The sequence below is a fragment of the Hemitrygon akajei genome, chromosome 1, assembly GCF_048418815.1.
Source record: "Hemitrygon akajei chromosome 1, sHemAka1.3, whole genome shotgun sequence".
NCBI classification, from domain to species: Eukaryota; Metazoa; Chordata; class Chondrichthyes; order Myliobatiformes; family Dasyatidae; genus Hemitrygon; species Hemitrygon akajei.
Window position 1 is genome coordinate 215,872,828 of NC_133124.1, and position 22,595 is coordinate 215,895,422.

The 22,595-nt window shown below is 40.7% G+C and overlaps 1 protein-coding gene across 4 annotated transcripts in view; it reads right to left on the reverse strand.

Annotated features, from left to right (window-relative positions):
* LOC140735645 (2-oxoglutarate dehydrogenase complex component E1) overlaps positions 1-22,595 on the reverse strand; it is a 120,912-nt gene that overhangs the window by 33,433 nt on the left and 64,884 nt on the right. For all 4 annotated transcript variants that reach the window (XM_073060952.1, XM_073060933.1, XM_073060961.1 and 1 more), the window contains 8 exons: positions 19,749-19,864; positions 16,477-16,631; positions 15,160-15,306; positions 12,262-12,352; positions 9,300-9,479; positions 8,540-8,668; positions 4,133-4,312; positions 2,384-2,536 (listed from right to left, as the gene is read on the reverse strand). In XM_073060952.1, the coding sequence (XP_072917053.1) occupies positions 2,384-2,536; positions 4,133-4,312; positions 8,540-8,668; positions 9,300-9,479; positions 12,262-12,352; positions 15,160-15,306; positions 16,477-16,631; positions 19,749-19,864 (1,151 nt within the window). The remainder of the gene's footprint in view (positions 1-2,383; positions 2,537-4,132; positions 4,313-8,539; positions 8,669-9,299; positions 9,480-12,261; positions 12,353-15,159; positions 15,307-16,476; positions 16,632-19,748; positions 19,865-22,595) is intronic.

Here is a 22,595-nt window from a genome sequence, read left to right on the forward strand (position 1 = left end):
TCACGGGATAATTTAAAATGACCAATTAACCTACCAACCGGTATTTCTTTGGATTATGGGAGGAAACTGGAGCATCCGGAGAAAACCCACATATTCTACGGGGAGGACATACAGAGACTTCTTAAAGGATGCCAGGATTGAACTCCGAACTCTGACATCCCCAGCTATAATAGCGTTGCGCTAACCGCTACACCACCATGGCGACCCTCAGTTTTTTTGAGCAGGGTGTTTCCTAGATGAATATTGTGACGATGAAGGATGGGTGATATAATTCCCAAGCCCATTTGAAGGATTCTGTAGATAACTGTGTTCCCATATACTGCATCCTTTGTTATCTAAGTGGTGGAGGTCATGGATTGGAAGGGGCTATTGTTGAAGCCTAGTTAATTATTTCAGTGTATTTTTTAAAGAATTCACCTACTTAAGTCCTGGATTACTAGCAGAGAAAGCAATGAATGCCAGTAAACAAACACACGCAAAATGCTGGTGGAACGCAGCAGGTCAGGCAGCATCTATAAGGAGAAGCACTGTCGACGTTTCAAGACCTTTCGTCAGGACAGCCCGAAATGAATGCCAGTGGCTTGTTTGGATGGAGTTTAATTTCCCAAATGCTGTTAGATATGCATTTATCCAGGTAAGTGGAGAGTATTCACCATGCTTCTGACATGCCTTGTAGAGGGCAGACAATGGTGCAGGAGATAATGCCTGTAGCTGATAGCTCCAGCAACTTGGCTTCAACCCTGACCTCCAATACTACTCGCATAGAGCTTGTATGCTCTCGCTGTGTGACCATGTGGGTTACTCTCAGCTGCCTCCATTTCCTCCCACATTCCAAAAGCATGGTAGGTTAACTGACAATGAAAGCCCTAGAGAGGGTGAATATGGAAAGGATATTTTCAACAGCGGGAGAGTCTACAATCAGAGGGCACAGCCTCAGGACAGAACAGGGGTTCCCAACCTGGGGTCCTTAGACCCCTTACTTAATGGTATTGGTCTATGGCATGATAAAAGGTTGGGAATTCCTGGAATAGGATGTCTCTTTAGAACAGAGATGAGAGGAATTTCTTGAGGCAGAGGATGGTGAATCTGTGGAATTCATCACCACAAATGGCTGTGGAGGCCAAATCATTGGGTATACTTAAAGCAGAAGTTGATAGGTTCTTGATTAGTAAAGGTGTCATATACGTTTTGGGGAGAAGACAGGAGAATGGGGTTGAAAGAGAAAATAGATGAGCCATAATTAAATGGATTAGATTCAATGGGCCAAATGATTAATTATGCTCCTAAAGTCTTATGGTCTTACTGAATGAAATCTTACGATTAAAGGTCTCCAAGCAGGTAGTGACCACAATGATGATAGAATTCCAAATGCAATTTTAAGGGTGAACTCCACAGGACCAAAACCATTGCCTTTAACTTAAATAAGGGCAATTATAATGGTCTAAAGTGGACAAGGAAAACAAGCCAAGAGGCAGGTCAGTCAATGAACTGTGATGGTTAAGGTAGCAGGTCCATAATAATGAGCAAGAGTTTATCCCAACTGGAAAGGATTCCAAGAGAAAATGGCATAATTTGTGGTTAACAAAAGAGGTCAAGGTCAAATTGAAACGTGGCCAATATAAATTGGCAAAGCCAGTGGATCGGGAAGTACTTAGGAGTCAGCAATGTAAGACTATAAAGTTCACAAGGGAGAAAATTGATTTTGAGAAAAAAAACTTTTGTGTAATATAAAAACAAACAGTAAACTATAAACATAAGTGAGTGTGCAGATGCTGGAAGAATTTGGCAGGTTAAACAGCATGTATGAAGAGGAATAGAGACGATGTTTTGGGCTGAGGCCCTTCAATCAGAACTGGACAGGAAGAGGGAAGGAGCTAAAGCAAACTCATAATTTGTATGAGTATGTAAATAGGAAGACGATGGCTAAGTTAAGTGTTGGACCTCAAGAGAATGCAGCCGGGTGAATTAATAACATGAAAGAAATGCCAAAATTTGTAGTGGAGGTGCCATTACTGGGGCTTATCTACATCACCAAGTATAGGATTTGGTCTGTTCCCTTAGCCTTTACAGTGGTCTCAGCCATTTCCTTATTTCATGTGGAGAGGTTTGAACAGGCTAAGGACTGGCTGCTGGTACGTCCTCAGGGCAATTTCGAGACCAACCATATGTTTGGTACCTTTGGCTGAAAATGAGGAGTGTAACATTAAGAGGGACCTCTGTAGCTTGGATAGGAAGGTGTCTGGTTCTCTATCAAAAGAAAAGTGATCAAAAGATACAAGTTTAGAACATCTAGAACAATTAGAGAGGAGTTCTCTGGATTATCAGTTTAATTAAATGACCATTATACTGTGTCACTTCAAGATTGAAGATCTTAACTTCTAACCTCAAACTCCTGCTGATTCACAACACCCTCGGACATCAGCTCCTCTGCGTACTTTTTCAGCACAGGCTTCTGTTTCTTGATCTGCTTGTACATCAGTGGCTGTGTGAACATCGGCTCGTCCATCTCATTGTGTCCATTGCGTCGGAAGCAAACCTTCAAATGTATAAACAGGCAGGCTCAGGCTTCCATTAACTACCCCTGAAGAGGACTCTCTCATTTGCCTGGTTACTGAGTATTTGCCAATACCCTCCTACTATTATCCTCCCCCTTTTGCTGTGTCAGAATTGTTTTACTCAAGAATTGTACCAGCTTTTACACACACACTGGGACCAGATTGTCAGGGAACCCCTGCAGTCTGTGAACTGTTGTGTTCAAGTTGCCATCTGTGCCAAGAGTAAAGAATATAGGAGTGTATTCTGCATTTACAACAGATCAACACAACACATAGATGGACATAAATTATTTGACCTTCTGCAATGCTCCTAGTTGCTATAAAGATGTCAGACATAAACTTGAATAGAATTGGTCACATGTTCAAAGTAAGTATTTATTGTCAAAGTATCTATATGTCACCATATACTTGTGCGTGGGGTGGGGCTTTGGATTTCTAAAGTTTTTCTGGCATTTATTGTTCGGGTTTTTTTCTGCTTCGTGGATGCCCACAAAAAGTAAGAATTTCAGGCTGTAGACTGTATGCATTCTCCAATATTAAACTGAACCATACTAACTTGAGATTCATTTTCTTGCAGGTATTTACAGGAAAGCAGAGCAATACAATAGAATTTATGAAAAACTATACTTAACAAAGATTGACAGCCATCCAACGTGCCTCAGAGGACACAGCATGCAAGTAATAGAAAGTAAATAATACTGATTATTTGCTTTTATTTTGTACTTACTCAGTTTGTCTTCTTTTGCACATTGTTTTTTTTTGTCAGTCTTTGTGTATAGTTTTTCATTGATTCTATTGTACTTCTTTGTTCTATTGTGCATGCTTGCAAGAAAATAGAGTCTCAGGGTAGTGTATAGTGACATATACATACTTTGATGATGAATTTATTTGGACTAGTCCTTGAAAGTGAGTCAATAGGTTGTAGAGTCAGTTAGTGTTGAGGTGAGTGAATGAATCCAAGTGGGTTCAGGGGACTGGTGGTGGTAAGATCACAGGTATCATGTCACCCTACAACCATCATGATTGGTGGCATGTACTGATAGCAGTGAAGACTCGATCAGGTAACAGTATATAACATATATTTTTGAAATGGAAATGCTTCCAAACGTACGAGAACTTTTGCAAAGTTGTTAAGTGACTCTTGTAGAAGAGACAGTTCTAGTTTCCTCTTAGTTTTGTTCAACTCTCCTTGGAGGCCCTCTAATCTAATTGAGTGTGGTATAGGAATACTTTGTCCAACAGACATTTGTCTAACCAGAGCTTCACATATAATACCAAAGTAACTTAAGCAGGTAATCATTTTGCAGAAGTTATAGATGTATTGCTGTAGTCCTGCAGCTGCCAATTTCTTAAAACAACCATTTTGTCTCTACATTGTTGGTAATACTTTTTGTATTCCTTTCCTACTGTGGTAGAGTAACTACACTACTAAACTAGCTTTTGTAGTTATGAGACACTTGCTCTCGTGGTGTCTGCGTTCTACGACAACCTGCACAAAAACGGAATTTAGCTACAAATTTCTGCTCATGTGAAGAGCCAAAAGAGTTGTTAACCCCACTGAATGGTCAGTCACCTACCAAGTCAACCACAACATCCTTGTGGAAAGTATTTCTCCACTCCGCAGCCACATTACACACATACATCACCGCCTCGGGGTCATCACCGTTCACGTGGAAAATTGGAGCATTCACCACTCGGGCCACGTCAGTTGGGTATGGAGAAGAGCGGGCTACACGCGGATCAGTTGTGAATCCAATCTAAAACAACAAAGTACAAGTTACAACACCTGATAACACGCTGTCGCCCCAAGACATTTTTAGGCCTTTGAACATAGGGGTAGAAGTAGGGCACATCCACTTGAGCCTGTCTTGTGCTACAACCCAACTCCACATGCTTACTGACCCTTTGCATTCCCTCCCCATGTTCCTTAATCGTAGATATATGTAAAAAACTGCAATTTGTAGATTTTTAAAAAATAATGAAACTACTCCTTCTTCAAATTTTAGATTTAAATTTAGAGATACAACACAGTAACAGGCCTCTTCTGGTCCAACAAGCCCACACCACCGAATTACACCCTCGTCACCAATTAACCTACTGATCTGTACATCTTTGGAGTGTGGGAGGAAAACCTCACAGTGACAGGGAGCATGCACAAATACCTTACAGACAGCAGCGGGAATTGAACCCAGGTGCTCTATTAGCATTATACTAACTGCTGCACTATCCATCACTTTGCCAAACTGAAATCCATTTGCCAGTTTTCCCCTTTCTATCTGATGAGTATTTCTTTGTTTTTGTTATAGGTCCAGATTTTATAGAAATACGACTGGCCAAGTAAATGATGACACATCCGTATTTCATCTGCTCCACAGCAGAAAGGATATGAAGTTCTACAAAGCTCAGGACTAGATCACAGCTGGAGTTTGTTGGATCCTGATGCTTTTGCGATCCAGATACTCTTTGGAAGTGAAGAACTAGACATAAAATGTAGTGCTAGCAAAGTTATTAAGTGTTACAGTACGGTGCACAAATATATAGCTGGAGTGCCTAAGAGTTTTGCACAGTACTGCGTATTGGTTAAAATAGGAAGGTGGTTGTTAAACAGAAATAAGAGTATTTAGCTTTGTATTAGCTCAGTCGTATTAAGTGTTATTTGGTAACTGGAAAGACACTGTGCAAAAGTCCTAGCTAAACAAAAAGCAAGGAGCTGAAAGAACAAATTAAAAAAGGGGAAAAGACTAGAGAAAACACCATTTCAGTTTTAACAACTAACCTTTAAAATAGCTAGTTTCAAGTCACGAGATACCTACTACTGAAAACTAAGAAGCCTCTAGAAAAATACAGAAGCAACTCTATCATAATCACTGGAGAATTCACTGAACAATTATATGCATACATAAAAATTTAAGTATAATAAAGTTAAACTACAAGGAAAATATGAGAAAATTCGCAATCCTACATCTTAATCCAATAAGTTCAACAAGCAGATCTTTACACCAAACTTCATAATGACTTTGAAAGGAGAACAAAATGGATGACTGTGCTATATGTAACTTTCCCTGTCTTAATCAAATCAAAATTATATGAATTGACATTTTAACTGTTTTAATACATTTATATTTCAGCTATTTCAATCAAATATTTACATTACAATTTAACACACGGTGTAATAGTTTAAAAGTCAGTGTAATATTATTATTAAATATTACATGATGGTTTCCAATGCCAAATTTCAAGTGAGTATCTAAGTGGTCAGAACAGTGATGAGGAGGAATCTTTTTAGCCAGAGGGTGGTTAATCTGTGGAAATTATTGCCACAGTCGGCTACGGAGGCCAGGTCACTGGATATATTTAAAGCAGAGCTTGATAGGTTCTTGATTTATAAGGTTATGAGTAGAAGAGAGGAGGATGGGGTTGAAGGGGATAATAAATCAGCCATGACAGAGTAGACTTGATGGGCTTATTGGCCTAATTCTGCTCCCATGTCTTATGATTTTATATTTTCATGGACAGCTTGAACATCACAGTAAACATGTTAAACTGATGTCTGAGGGAAGCTGGCAATGTAAAATGAGGTGCTTTGGTAAATAAGATCTCTAGAACTCTGTGGAGGTTTTCTATTTGATAACCAGTGGGAAGTTCTGTTGTTTAAATATTGACATTCTAGTCTGATTCAGCTTGTAATACTGTCTATATCTGTTCAATTGGCAAATTTGGATAAGTTGTTTCCATGGTAAATACAGTGAAAATCTGTGTCACCACATGACATAATTTACCAATCTGAATTCCCAGTTATTATCTCTACACTTGTTCCTTGTCTCGTAATTGCTTTCCTATTCAATTTCAGTAATTTGCCTTTCATTCCACAACCCCAGCTGATTCTTATAATTTATTAAGTACCTTTGGCCAAGTCTGCACAACCAAGTCCACTGAAATTTCCCTACGCAAGACAAGCTTTTCACTGTATATGTCACAATAATACACCAATACTGACCTCTTCCCTAGTACGATAATTTATTTTACTTATCAAGTTACTACGCGGAATAGGCCCTTCGAGCCACACCACCCAGCAATTCCCCCCACCCCCCCCCCCGATTTAACTCTAGCCTAATCACAGGACAATATACAATTCCCAATTAACCTACCAACCAGTATGTCTTTGGACTCTGGGACGAAACCAGAGCACCCAGAGGAAATTCATGCAATCACGGGGAGAATGCACAAACTCCTTACAGGCAACAGCAGGAATTGAACTGGGATGCCTGTACTGTGAAGCATTGTGCTAGCCACTACGCTACCGTAACACCTCAAGATGAACTCGACCTCACAATCTACTTGTTTATGTACTTGCACCTTATAGTCTACGTGCACTGCACTTCCTCTGTAACACTTCATTCTACACTACTTTTGTTTTACTTTGTACTACTTCAGTGTACTGTTGTATTAATTGATCCATATGAACGATATGCAAGGCAAGTTTTTTTTACTGTGCCTCCAAGAGGACCACAGCCATGTGGTAGGGTTTGGAGGTTTGCGTTCCTCAATGACCCGGAGGGCTATGTTGGCTGGAGTCAGGGCCTTGTGCTTTGATTCTTGGTAGAGTCACCCATGCCAAACAGGTCAAAGGGGAGAGGCCAGACTAAGACTGGTCCAGCAGTCCTCCAGGTTCAGGGGGTCAGCTCAGAGCTAATAACCCTGACTGGTCAAACAAAACTTGTTCAGGAACCAGCAATGAAGATGGAGGACCTTCATAGCTGCCCTAAGTACCAGCAGTATACCAGGCAGTAAGTCAGTACATGTGACAATAATATATAAATTTATCATTTAATTCACTTAAAAAAGCAAGCAGGTTCATGAGACACAGTCACCTACATTGAATCTCTGATCAAATAAAAAAGTCATTATTCATAATTACACCAATAATTTCACATAACAGCTATTAGGCCAACTGATCATTAAGTCACTGGCTGTTCCCTCTGTTGCTTTCCAAAATAAAAGTGAGGTGAGAAAACCTGTGAAAAATTCAGCTGAAGACCTCCTTTATTAGATAGCTCATGTACCTAATAAAGTGACCTTAAGTGTATGTTCATGGTCTTCTGCTGCTGTAGCCCATGCACTTCAAGGTCCGGAATGTGTTGTGTGTTCAGAGATGCTCTTCAGCATGCCACTGTTGCAAAACGTGGTTATTTGATTTTACTGTCGTTCTCCTGTCAGCTTGAACCAGTCTGGACATTCTCCTCTGACCTCTCTCATTAACAAGGTGTTCACTAGATGTTTTCTGTTTATCTCACCATTCTCGAGACTGATGTGCGTAACAATCCCAGGAGATCAGCAGTTTCTGAGATACTACAACCGCCCTGTCTCACACCAACAATCATTCCACAGTCAAAGTCACTTAGATCACGTTGCTTCCCCCCCCCATTCTGATGTTTGGTCTGAATAACAACTGAACCTCTTGAGCATGTCTTCAAGCTTTTCTGCATTGAGTTGCGGTTGCTGTCACTCGATTGGCTGATTAAATATGTGCATTAACGAGCAGGTGTACCCAATGAAGTGGTCACTGATTGTACAATGCTTTACAGCAGTTACACCTTCAATTTTTCAAATTCAGTTTTAAAAAAGTTTAGATTGCAAGCAACGTGTTCCTGACTACTTGTAACTCTTTAATACTATTACGTCGTCTAGTGTTGTTATTTCACAGTGCTGTACCAAATTGCAGTGCTAGTTTCCTTGTAAGGTTTGAGTTATTCTTTTCTGCCACTGCCTATCATTAACACAATTTTATTTTTACAGTTGAATTTAGCTACACATTTCATATTTTGTCTCAAAGAATATACTTTTGTTCAAAAATTTCTTGAAAATTCTAAATTAAATTTTCAGCTTTTTTCTTAATTAGTTTCCACTTTAACATAATTTAATTTTCCTTAGATAACTTGGTTAAAGACAATCACAGACCATGCAATACTCAGTCCTTACCATACCTGATTGTTTACCACTACGTGGATTGTTCCGTGAGTGGTGTAAGATGGGAGGTCACTCAAGTGGAAGGTTTCATAGACAATTCCCTGGCCTGCAAACGCTGCATCGCCATGCAGGAGAATTGACATCACCTAGAACAATCACACATCAACATTTAATCTCAATTATGAGAAAATCTGCAGATGCTGTACATCCACACACAAAAAATACTGGAGGAACTCAGTAGGCCAGGCAGCATCTATGCAAATGAATGAACAGTCAATGTTTCGGGCCGATATCCTTCTTCAGGACCGGAAAGGGAGAGGATATGTCAGATCACTCTTCTCTGACCTCTCTCGTTCACAAGGCATTTTTGCCCACAGAACTGCCATTTACTGGATGTTTTTTGTACCATTCTGCAAAAAACCTGACTTTTCCTCTTCCTTTCCAGTCAAAATGAATGGTCTTGGCTTGAAATGTCGCCTGTTGACTCTTTTCCACAGATAGCCTGCTGAGTTCCTCGAGCATTTTATGTGTTTTGCTCGATGTTTAATCTGCTCCATACTTTATTCTTAATGAAACAGTTACAATTATGTTTCTTCAGGCTCACTTTGCATAGGGTCCCAGCCTCTACAGAAGCACCTCTACAGTACCAAAAAGATATCTGTATCATCCACATCACACAATCGATATGCTCTCTGAAAATGGCAGATCATTTTCGGCAATGTAACTACATGTAAAATTACCATATTGACACAGTGGCTGGTAGTTCAAAGCTTTTACCTTTTTTCCTTCACTGTCACTGAGATAAAACTGTTCTGCTTTGGTCTTTCCTTGAACCACAGGATCTACAGCTTCCAGATGGGATGGGTTAGCCACTAGGGAGAGGGTGATGTTCTTGTTTGATACACGGTTGATCCTCCGGTGGTACATACCTAAATGGTACTTCACATCACCAGTACCCTGTGTATATACAAAATATAATTATGTGTGCATTGATAAAAAGCCAGTTTCACTGACGCTTAGCTCAATGGCTGCTGATTTCTTTGTCTCCATGACACTGCAGCAGTCTTACAAGTTCATTAAAACTGATGGCAGAGAAAACTCTCCAAAGATAAAGGTGAAAGATTAGTTTTATTTGTCACACGTGCATCAGAACATACAGTGAAGTGTATTGTTATTATCAGATCAAATCAGTGAGGGTTGCATTGAGCAGACCGCAAGAGTTGCCACTCTTCTGGCACCACCATAGCCACTAACCCTACCTGTAGATTTTATTTTATCGGATACACGTGGAGTACATCCCTTCAGCCCTTCGAGCCGCACTACCCAGCAATCTCCCGATTTAATCCAAGCCTAATCGTGGGACAATTTACAATGACCAATTAACCCACCAACCGGTATGTCTTTGGTCTGTGGAGGAAACCCACGCGGTCATGGGAAGAATGTACAAACTCCTTACTAGTAACAGTGGGAATTGAATGCGGATTGCCTGTACTGTAAAAGCGTTGTGCTAACCGCTACACTACTGTGCCGCCCATTGTGGGAGGAAACCCACGTGGTCACCGGAAGAACGTACAGACAGACAGACTTTATTGATCCCGAAGGAAATTGGGTTTCGTTACAGCCGCACCAACCAAGAATAGTGAAGAAATATAGCAATATAAAACTATAAATAATTAAATAAAAATAAGTTAATCATGCCAAGTGGAAATAAGTCCAGGACCAGCCTATTGGCTCAGGGTGTCTGACACTCCAAGGGAGGAGTTGTAAAGTTTGATGGCCACAGGTAGGAATGACTTCCTATGATGCTCAGTGTTACATCTCGGTGGAATGAGTCTCTAGCTGAATGTACTCCTGTGCCTGACCAGTACATTATGGAGTGGATGGGAGTCATTGTCCAAGATGGCATGCAACTTGGACAGCATCCTCTTTTCAGACACCACCGTCAGAGAGTCCAGTTCCACACCCACAACATCACTGGCCTTACGAATGAGTTTGTTGATTCTGTTGGTGTCTGCTACCCTCAGCCTGCTGCCCCAGCACACAACAGCAAACATGATAGCACTGGCCACCACAGCCTCGTAGAACATCCTCAGCATCGTCCGGCAGATGTTAAAGGACCTCAGTCTCCTCAAGAAATAGAGATGGCTCTGACCCTTCTTGTAGACAACCTCAGTGTTCTTTGACTAGTTCAGTTTATTGTCCATTCGTATCCCCAGGTATTTGTAATCCTCCACCACGTCCACACTGACCCCTTGGATGGAAACAGGGGTCACTGGTGCCTTAGCCCTCCTCAGGTCTACCACCAGCTCCTTAAGTCTTTTTCACATTAAGCTGCAGATAATTCTGCTCGCACCATGTGACAAAGTTTCCCACCGTAGCCCTGTACTCAGCCTCATCTCCCCTGCTGATGCATCCAACTATGGCAGAGTCATCAGAAAACTTCTGAAGATGGCAAGACTCTGTGTTGTAGTTGAAGTCCGAGGTGTAGATGGTGAAGAGAAAGGGAGACAGGACAGTCCCCTGTGGAGCCCCAGTGCTGCTGACCACTCTGTCTGACACACAGTGTTGCAAGCGCACGTACTGTGGTCTGCCAGTCAGGTAATCAATAATCCATGACACCAGGGAAGCATCCACCTGCATCACTGTCAGCTTCTCACCCAGCAGAGCAGGGCGGATGGTGTTGAACGCACTGGAGAAGTCAAAAAACATGACCCTCACAGTGCTCGCCGGCTTGTCCAGGTGGGCGTAGACACAGTTCAGCAGATAGACGATGGCATCCTCAACTCCTAGTTGGGGCTGATAGGCGAACTGAAGGGTATCTAAGTGTACAATCTCATTACAGGCAGTGTCGGTAATTGAACCCCAATTTTATAAAACCAGTGCCATAAAGCATGGCACTAACCACTCTACTACCATGCTGTGATAGATGCCCTTTACAAAATGCATCAAGGTACCCAGTGTTAAGAGGTAATGATCGTACAAGTAAATGACTTAATCCAATACTAGAACAGTTAATAACAAGGCGTAATACACTTCACACTTGTAGCACTAATAATGTGACAAGTTAAAGGATAAGACACTAAAGATCTGTTAAGTTCAAAAATTGTTAAAAACAGTGAAAATACATGTTAAAAAGGGCTAAAATACTAACAGGTATTTAATTCATTTCATTGTTTCTTTCATTCTTTATTGTGTAAAGTTAAGCCCTGATAGTATTATCAGTGATCTGCAGAGTAGCCTTGATCTGCTAGCCAGAGGTCGATTGCTGAGTATATTAAAGCGCGTGTGTGAGCGGAGCTGCCGCCATTCTGTGTACCGATACCGTGTGTTTTGCTGCTTTGTGAGTTTACATGTGCACCTATGTAAATGCATTTTGCACAGTTGTTTGTGTATTATTTATTTAGTAACTTTAAGTTGTGAGGGTTTACTGCGCTAATGCTACACATTATGCACCAGTAACAGTAGAGAAAATGTGAATGACGTCTCGGGGAAATACTATGTATTGCTGTAATTTACAGAGGGTATGCATTCTGTTGTGACCAATTTGTTGTGAAGATATGTTTTTTTGTAATTTGTGTATATTTTGTTGACTTGAGTAAATTCTCAATGAGGAAACCACATCACGTCTTTGTCGTGATTATCTCTCCCCATTTTTCAAGGGCGTAACAATAACAAGGCGTACTACACTTCACACTTGTCTGACTCAGCACAGTAACAAGACAGTGCCCAAAACATTCACCTCATCAGCCGCCTCCAATTTAGAGTCAAACTGACAGAAGATCTGCTCCAGTTCTTTCCTGATTACGTTGGCCAACACGTTCAGACGGCCCCTATGGGATGGGATAAAAAGATGTTTTAACCCAAATGGCCTACCATAATCAGATAAGACACAAAAACTGCTGAAGGTTGGTATCCTAATCAAAATCTGTTCAACGTGCATTAAAAATCATGGGCAAAGATACCACAATTTATCTGTAATGAAGTACACAATGATAAATTTTATTCATCAGTTTTATTCTATTATTCAAGATTGTTTACAGTCATTTTTCAGTACACGAGTGTAATGGAGAAAGAAATGATCATTACTCCAGATCCGATGCAGCATAAAAATACAAAGAAGCCTAAAGGGCACAACAAATATAAACATAAAAGCAATCCTATATAGGACAATGTACAAGTCTGATTTTACTGATTTTATTATAACTTGATTTGTGGTTATAGCCAATTTTATTGAAGTCAACAAATTAGCCAAGCTTGATTACTAACTGGTCTGAAGAGGGAATACATGTTGGAAGCTACCTTTGATACACTATTTTTAAGACCATAAGATATAGGATTTTATATTTATGTAAAATGATTTAATCCCAAAATTTGTCAAATACTTGAAACCAGTTTGACACAGCCACATTTTGGCAACTGCTTAGTTGATCTATCACTGACTGCAAGAATTATAGTTAAGCATTGTTTACATCGCTGGTGGCGGGGTGGACATACATCTCTACCAAAGAAGCTGTAAGGTGTTCCTTCCCTCCACTTACCCTTGGACAAGGTGTAAGTACAGAGTCGACTGTACTTCCTTAGAAGGTTGGCGTCATTCAATGTTTGTAGTGAGATGCTGAAGATGTTCTATAGGTCAGTTGTGGAGAGCGCCCTCTTCTTTGTGGTGGCGTGTTGGGGAGGAAGTATTAAGAAGAGGGACGCCTCACGTCTTAATAAGCTGGTAAGGAAGGCGGGCTCTGTCGTGGACAAAGTACTGGAGAGTATAACATCGGTAGCTGAGCGAAGGGCGCTGAGTAGGCTACGGTCAATTATGGAAAACCCTGAACATCCTCTACATAGCACCATCCAGAGACAGAGAAGCAGTTTCAGCGACAGGTTGCTATCGATGCAATGCTCCTCAGACAGGATGAAGAGATCAATACTCCCCAATGCCATTCGGCTTTACAATTCAACCGCCAGGAGTAAGATATGTTAAAGTGCCGGGGTTAGGACTCAATGTATTTAAGTAAACTACTTAAGAACTTTTTAAAAGCTATTATTAATGCTTTTTGAGAGGGTGATTTTTTAGATGCATATCATATTTTTACTGAGTTAAGTATTGTATGTAATTAGTTTTGCTACAATAAGTGTATGGGACATTGGAAAAAATGTTGAATTTCCCCATGGGGATGAATAAAGTATCTATCTATCTATCTAACACCTGTTTAGACCCCCCCCACCCCCACAAATCAGGGTCAGCCGGTGCATATCACAAGCGCTGGTTATGTGACCATTGACGCCAAGCACACAATCTCTGAAGAATATTGATAATGGCTGGGATCATCTGTCTTGTAAAGACATTGCCCAGAAGAAGACAATTAAAAACCACTTAAGCTGAAAAATTGGCCAAAGAACAATCATGATCGCTCATGTCACACAAACACGGCACATCAATTGCTTAATCATAATTTAGGGCCTATTATATTCTACTGCACAAGTAACTAGGTAAGGTTGAGGTTTACAAAAAAATTTGTAACACATTGTTGATGCGATCTTTTACAACAATTTTGTTCAACCCAGTTGCCAAGTTAGACCCAAGTCAGAATTGAAACACAATGATATTGGGTCCTAGTGTGCTTTTGGGTGGTGCTCAGGGCCAAGCACCCTCCCACACAATTATCAAAGAGAGCTACAGTAGGAAAAATGCAGTGGACAGTCATCCATGAAGGGGAGAGAAGATTGTACTGCCTCTCACCCTCACATTCATGCTTATATACAGTAGGTAAGACAAGGTTTTCGCTGTACTTAATTAATGTGATAATAATAAATCAATTACAATACCAATTTCCACTGAATTGAGGCCCGTTGTCACAGCAATCACACCAGCGCCATCAACTAACTGTACCCTAACTCATTCACTCACCCACTCCAGGGGCTAATTACAGCAGCAAATTAACCTTTCAACCAGCACATTGTTAGGACGTGGGAAGCCAGAGCAGCAGGGAAAGCCGAGCAATTACGGGAGGAAGGTGCAAACTCCACTCCTGCAGCACCAGTAGCTGAGAGGCACCCTGGTTGCTGGAGCCCCAAGGCATAAATACTACCTTGTGGCCATCGATGTTTATTATCGCAGTATGTAGACTACCCTGAGATTCAATGTTTTACAGGCTTTCACAGCACAACAAAGAAAAAACACACAACGATTGACGAACAACCAATGTGCAAAAGAAGACAAACTGTTTAAATACAGAGAAGGTGGCGGGAGGAGGGAGGATACTGAGAACATGAGTTCTAGAGTCCTTAAAAGTAAGTCCACAGGTCATAGAATCGGTTCAGTATTGAGGTGAGTTATATGATGGTCATTAACATATCACAGATGGTGTTGCAACAGAGGTCAGTGCTCAGAGATTGGAGCCACACCAAGTGGCAGAAGCAAACAATGCAGGAGAGGCTGGACAAATGTGAGGGGGAAGGAAACAGAGGATGGATGGACTTGGGGACTAGATGAGATTTCCAAATGAGCAAAAACTGATGCAACATGTAGCTACCCAACAGATTGGAGGTAATCAACAAGAGGAAATGTAGGAAAATAAAGACTTTGGAGGTTTTACTCTACAGAATGGATAACAAACATGATTCAGCCCGACATTTGCATTACCTGTGTGGCATGCCCATAATGATGTATTCAACACCATTCTCACTGGATTTGTCAATGATGGTCTTCAGGGCTGGAATCAATACCTCACAGCCTTCCAAACCAAACCGTTTCTCAGATGACCACTTCCTCTGCAGAAACTCTTCAAACCTTTGAGAGAATGCAATAGATAAAACACCATAAGACACAACCAAATACAACAAACCAAATGCAAGCTCTCATTAATTTAAAGCCAGGCAAATCATTTCCATAAACCATATAAAAACAAGTTGAAGCAATGATCCAACCAGTCCTAATACTTAAAAGAAAATTCAGAGTTAAGGGCCCCATCTTATAGACATTACTGAACAAGGGAGATTGGTAGTTGTATTGCATGTGGCTCTTCCTACTAATATACTTAGTAGATTACTGGTTAGTGGGTACTATAACTCAAACTGGTTTTCACCTCCTGGTTCATGTCTCATCTGGCTGTATTTACCACTCATTTATTTTCTTTGTCTACCCCCATCTTTCATCCAAATATCACTGTCTTCAAACTCCATCCCCATCCCCTACCTGTCATTGTTCACCCCTCAGGCTCCTGTCTCCCTATTCCCGACTACCACTGCCTCCCAACTCCATCTGCCTCCCCTACCTGTCAGCTTTTATACCTCTTTGGTCCATCAGTCATCTTGGGCTCCTGACTCAGCACTCCCCCTCACCTCTTCATGCTGGACAAACCCCCTTTCCATTGACCCAGTTTTGACCCAAAATGTCAACAATTCCTTTCCTCACTCAGATGCTATTTGACCCACTGGGTTCCTCCAGTGGACTGTTTATTATCTCCTTGCTATTTGCAGCAGTTAATTTTTTCTTGCTCCATTTGCTACAGGACTACAATTCAAATGCACTTAGTTGACTTAAATACCTTTCAGGAGTTAACATAAAACATTACAGCACATGATGTTTTGCCAACCTTGTAACCTACTCTAAGATCAATATAAGTTTTCTCTCTTACATTGCCCTCCATTTTTCTTTCATCCATGTGGCTATCTAAGAGTTAACTGCCCCTAATGTATCTGCCTCTACCACCACCCCAGGCAGGGCGTTCCATGCGCCCACCACTCTCTGTGTTAACTCTAACATCCTCTATACTTTCCTTGACTCACCTTTGAAGTATGCTCCCTGGTATTAGCCATTTTTGCTCTGGATAAAGTCTCTGGCTGTCCATTCTAGCTATGCCTCTTATCCTCACAAAAGCTCACAATCTATCTCCATAAGTTAGAAATGTAAATAGTTCTTTCACACTGAAGCACTTATGATGGTCGGAGGAGGACTGACCTGGTGGAGCGGACGAGCCTGGCCAGAAGGGTCCGTTTCTCTTCGTTGGTGAACTGCATGGCACTTGGAGTTTCAAACTTCTGCCGAATCCACTGGCATTGCTCCAAGTCATTGATAAACATGAACTCAACTCCAATGTGCTGACAGTATGACATCTGCAGAGAGGCAAGCAATAACTTGCTTAGTATGAGAACAGCGAAAAAACATGCACAGCTTGGCCTCAGTCTAAGTATGCAACCATTCACTGGGACTTCACCCACTTTACATTTAGTTTCCAAAACAAGGAGCTTTATCTCATGTCCAAGGAATAGAAAGTTCAGGGTGAAGATTGTTTCTGATGTCGGGGGAGTCCAGAACAAGGGGTCACAGTTTAAGGATAAAGGGGAAGCCTTTTAGGACTGAGATGAGGAAAAACCTCTTCACACAGAGAGTGGTGAATCTGTGGAATTCTCTGCCACAGGAAACAGTTGAGGCCGGTTCATTGGCTATATTTAAGAGGAAGTTTGATATGGCCCTTGTGGCTAAAGGGATCAGGGGGTATGGAGAGAAAGCAGGTACAGGGTTCTGAGTTGGATGATCAGCCATGATCATACTGAATGGCGGTGCAGGCTCGAAGGGCTGAATGGCCTACTCCTGCACCTATTTTCTATGTTCCTATGTTAAGAGATGGAATACAGTTTATACAGTTTGTACAGATGGGTACTGGATGGTTGGGCCAGAGATAAAGAATTCTTCTTAAAGTCTAAATTCTTCTAACCTTAACACATAATCTACATTTCTATTATACTGTCGTATTTGCTCTGGATTATATTTATTTGCTTAACATTTGCTTTACTTGATCAATAATTTCATTTTTGTTTAAAGTTTGGATGATGAGAAAGACACAAGCTAAATGAAAATACCTTCATTATTTACAGAATGAACGATGAGAGCTGTAGCAGATAGTGAGATAGAATAGACTCAACAGAAAATAAGCAAGTATCCCTTGGCATTCTGATTGATAACACCAGTTTTTAGCCTGCACCCTTTGCTTGCTCACATCACTTTAACGTACAGTCATGCCTGTATAACACCAGTTTTGATGCTGCATAATTGGACAATTAGTTGCCATACACAAAATAGTGAGAAGAAGCAGGTTTTATTCTTGTGGGATATCACAGAGCTTCCTAGGACATATTCTGGTATTATGGAATATAACAAATATTAATTTCAACAGTAACCCAGATCCGAATGTGGACTGTAGATTGAATTTAAAATATTGGTCAGAACAACGGTCTTCCTGGAGCTGCAGACTGGGGTCGATTGCAAGACAGGAAATATCCCATTGATCTGAGATGTCTGTATATGCATGAATACAGCTCAGAGACAGCAGTGATTAACACTCGTTTTGGGTGTCTGGAGTGTTGGTGCGAAGATCTTGATGTTTGAAAATTATATGTAACTCATAGGAAGAATTATGAACACATTGTAACTATAGAAATTGCCCTGCTGTTACCTTTGATCTTTTGCATAAAAAAATGTGATGTAAAGTTGGGTCAGGGAGCCTCTCTCCAGAGTGACTCAAAGTACTGTCAGTTTATGTGTGCGCCGAATAGACTTTTATACTACCGACTGCATGTCTCTCCTGTGGCTCTCAATGACAGACACAGCAGGGTTCAATCCTTGGATCACTGCTATTCATGATGTAGATTACTGATTTAGATGAGGAAATTAATTTTTGAACAATAGGATTATGAGGAAGATTCAGAGAGTCCAAGGTGACTTGGACAGGTTGAAGGGGTGCATAGCAGATGCAGTATAAATAGCGGGTTATGTACTTCTATGTCCAAAACAGGAAGGCAGGTTAACTGAATAGCTCCAGATTAGGGACAGCAGTCGATGAAAATAATATGAGAGTTCAGCAGGTGCTTACGACAGCAAGTGGTACGCTGTCCGTCATAATAAGAGGATTTGAGTATAGGACTGTCTTACTACAATCTACAGGGACTTGGCTAGACACTTACATTAATATTTTATTTATTTTAGAGATACAACATGGAATAGGTCCTTTTGGTCATTCCCGCCACAAACCCAATTAACCCTAACTTAATCACGGGTTAACTTAAAATGACCAATTAACCTACTAACTGATACATCTTTGGACTGGGAGGAAATGAGAGTACCCAGAGAAACCCCATGCATTCCATGGGGAGGAGGTGCAGACTTCCTATAGGACAATGAACTCTGGAACGCCCCGAGCTGCCATAGCATCACACTAACCGCTACGCTAATGAGGGGTATATACAGGGTGAAGATACAGTTTTATTTTTCCCATTGAAGGCTACAGTACATAAATTTAAAGTAAGAGGTGAAAGATTTAGAAGGCGAAGAGTGGTGTATAAATGAAACGAGCTGCCAGACACGGATACAACAACCACCTCTAAACAGTATTTGGGTAAGTACATGGGGAGGAGGGGTTTATGGGAATATGGACTGCTCTCGGGCAAATGAAAGTTGCTCAGGTGGGCACTATGGACCTTGCCATACTGTATCATTCTTTCATTAGTATTAGGTACAGTTCTTGGAGGGGTGGAGGGGTGGAAGCTGGTGTACGGTACTGGAATTTGCATCATCTGCTTTGTTCATGGTGCAGCAGGCTCAAAGAGCTGAATAGACTCCTTACTCTTGTATTCCATCTCTGTGGGAGATATGAACTACCTGAAGCAGATTAGCAGAAGTGAAGTTTTATGAAAGTATCAATCGGTATATTTAAGAAAAATTCCCAGATTTGTTTCCCTCCTTTACTTAACCAGATGGATGTGGTAACAAGCACCAGATACTGCTCAACTGCTCATTTTGGCTCTTTTCTTCTTTAAGAGAAAACAAACTATACTTGGAATAATCAGGTGAAGTGCAGGCTGCTGTTAAAGGCACTTAAGACTTTTCTTGGCTTTGATTGAAATGGATGCTACTTCTGCTGTGGATATGCCAGTGTCAATATTAAACCCAGGAAACCTGTTGATGTCAAAGGCATGCAAAACAAGAAACACCTGACATTTGTCTTCCTTCTTCACATGACATTGAAGGCATTTCTCTGAACAGGCTCCCAATGCATTCATCCTTTAGAAATTAAAATATGTCATTCAACGTACAAACTATACACCTAAATACAGAATTTTAGCCACTTTTTTTGAATTGGTCTTCTGATCGTATGAATAGAAAATAACTTATGTTCATATAACTTTATAGCAAAATAAAGTAAAATAGTGCTGATTTCAAGTTTGATCACATACCTCCATGCGCCGAATGATCTCTCGGAGAGGAAGGGCAGTTTCGTTGCCTCCGATGAAGGTGGTTGTGGGTAAATGGAAGACTTTGTCGAGATCAGACTCATCTAGGCCATAAAATGCTGCACAATTTTGTCCATGAGATACGACACGAAGATGCAGGAATAGGGCAGCGCGGAAAGAAAGTGGCAGCGTACAGTTCAAGAGTGTGAAGTAAGAAATACACACATACGAGGTGGTGCAGGAGGTAGTGCAAAAGCATGCAATGCAAGTTGATGATAGCAAAGGATGTAATGGGGGAAAATGAACCAAGATTTGAAAGTAAATATAAATATTGCAAACACAAACAATATCAGAAGACATCAATGCGTCAGGTAAGCAAAAAGCCATAAGAAGCAGCAGAAAGTCAGTTAAAAGATGTATTAATGAAAAATGAGGATTATTCAATTTGTAAATTTTAAACAGAAAAAAGTGGTACCATAGTAAAAGATACATTAGCGTACACAATCAGAGACAAGGAAAGGATAGTGAGAAGGGATAAACAAGAAGAATAAAAGTTAATTTTTAGTGTTCAAAATTATCTTGCAAATCTAGTGTACTTGTATTCTATAAACAGGCACAATAGGTAAACCACAGACTTGCATACCAAACCTTAAATACCAAACATGCACAAGTGAATACACCACAAGCTAACAATCAGTCCTTACTCGATGCTGAATGCCCAAGCAAGCACATGCACCTAGCAATTAGTAGAGGAACTCAGAAAAATTCAGACTGTAACAGAGATACTCTTCTTTCCCCATAAATTTAAATAAATCTTTCTAGTTAGAACTTGAAGGTGATAATACATTTCATGTTTTAATGCTTTTGATTCAAATTCCATTTAAGGGTTCTTTCATAATAACAAACACTGCAAACACACAGAGTGAAAAATATCCAAAAAGTTTATCCTCTTCACAAAAGCTGGAATATTACACTATTGTTTGTTGTGTTCCTTTTCACACCTTATGGTGCATTGGGCAACATTATTGCCGCTTCCTTAGTATTTGTTTGCTTTTTACAAGGCCAATTGTTAGCTCGACACTCAACCCAGCATGGAGCTGTCAGATTCGAACCCGGGACCTCTCACCTCGAAGTCCAGTGCTGATAGTACTACACTAGCAGCCAGCTAATATCGCACTAGTCTGCCAAACAATTTAGCAGCAGCACAGGATTGTCGGTACAAACACTGGGATTGATCATAATGGCAGTTTTAAAATCAGAATTTTATTGCACTCGATTAGCCAGGTAAGCTGTCATTTACTTAACATCCTCGATAGTTGTGTAACACTGATTACAGCTGGAGTGATTTTCAATAATTGCAGTATCCAGTTTTTTAAAAAAAGAGACGAATGGTCTGGATCTGTATCAGAACCATTATGATAATCCTGATTAAAATGGCGAATTCCACACTAACTTGTGGGACATGCCAAATGTGGACTTGTGATTAACGCTGTAATTAATGTGAACATTGTATAGAAGTAGACATCATGGGGAAAATAATTACGTTGCTCTGATACACCTAACTTTGGAAACAAATAATTGTGCTGGCACCATTATTGGCCAGATGAGTTTACAAAGTATTCAACACTCTCAATGTCAAAATAGTAGCGCAAGATGAAAACGAACAGAACAAAGTCAAACAATACGGACAAAGGGAGAACAAAAGAGGACAATTGCTACTTGTATATGCTGGGACAGGAATTAATGAGCTCCAATAGGAAAGGTCGTGTTTAGTGATAATTAGCTGCCAAGATAAATGATTTTAAAACGGCCTTTTGAAAGACTGAGAGTTGGGTAGTTTAAAATGTTGCATGAATATCGACTAGATTTGCAAAAAATACTCAGCAGTTGTGGAAATCAGTTATAGCATCTGTGGAAAGAGAAATAGTTTCTAGTTTTGCTGTTGTTCTTGTTGCTTGTGTTGCCCTGCTGAACATTATGGACATGCTATGTTGGTGCTGCAGTGTGCGGTGACACCTGTGGGCAGCCTCCAGTGCATCCTTAGGTCATTTTGGCTGTTTACACTGTTATGTTTCGATGTGCGCAAGATAAATAAATGAATCTGAATCTAATGATCCAAGTCAAAAGCCTGAGAAGTATCCTTGACTGAAATATTAACTATTTCCCTCCTCACAGATACTGCTCAGTGCTTCTTGCATTGCATCTTTAGAAAGGAGATGAGGAGGAATTTCTTTAGCCAGAGAGTGGTGAATCTGGGGAATTCGTTGTCACAGATGGCTGTGGAGGATAAGTCATTGGGTATATTTAAAGTGGAGGTTGATAGGTTCTTGATTAATCACAGCATCAAAGGTTATTGAGAAAAGGCAGGAGAATAGGGCTGAGAGGGATAAAAAAATCAGCCATAATGAAATGGCGGAGCAGACATAATGGGCTGAATACTTGAATTCTGCTCCCTATGTCTTATGGTATTTATTGCAAATTCCCTAAACCAGAGTATTTTGATTTTCAGGCCTGTTTCTTTACTGTGTGCAGATCCAGGCCATTGGTGAGGCAATCAATGACTTGAATGTGAAGGCGGATGAAGTTGCAGTGGAGGTTAGAGGACTAACAGCTGTACATTCCATCCAGATGTACTGTACCTACCCACCCTGTTTGCACTGTGGGTGTGGCTCTAACCAGCTATGTTTGATCTTGAATTCAGGTACCGTTTATATTAGAGTTTATCACTCTCCTCTTGAGCCCATTTCCTCCCCTCTTCCCAAAGACACGCTGGTTGGTGGTTTACTGAAAATTGTAAGTGGATGATAGAAGACCCAGGGTAGAGTTGACGGGCATGCAAGGGAGAAATCA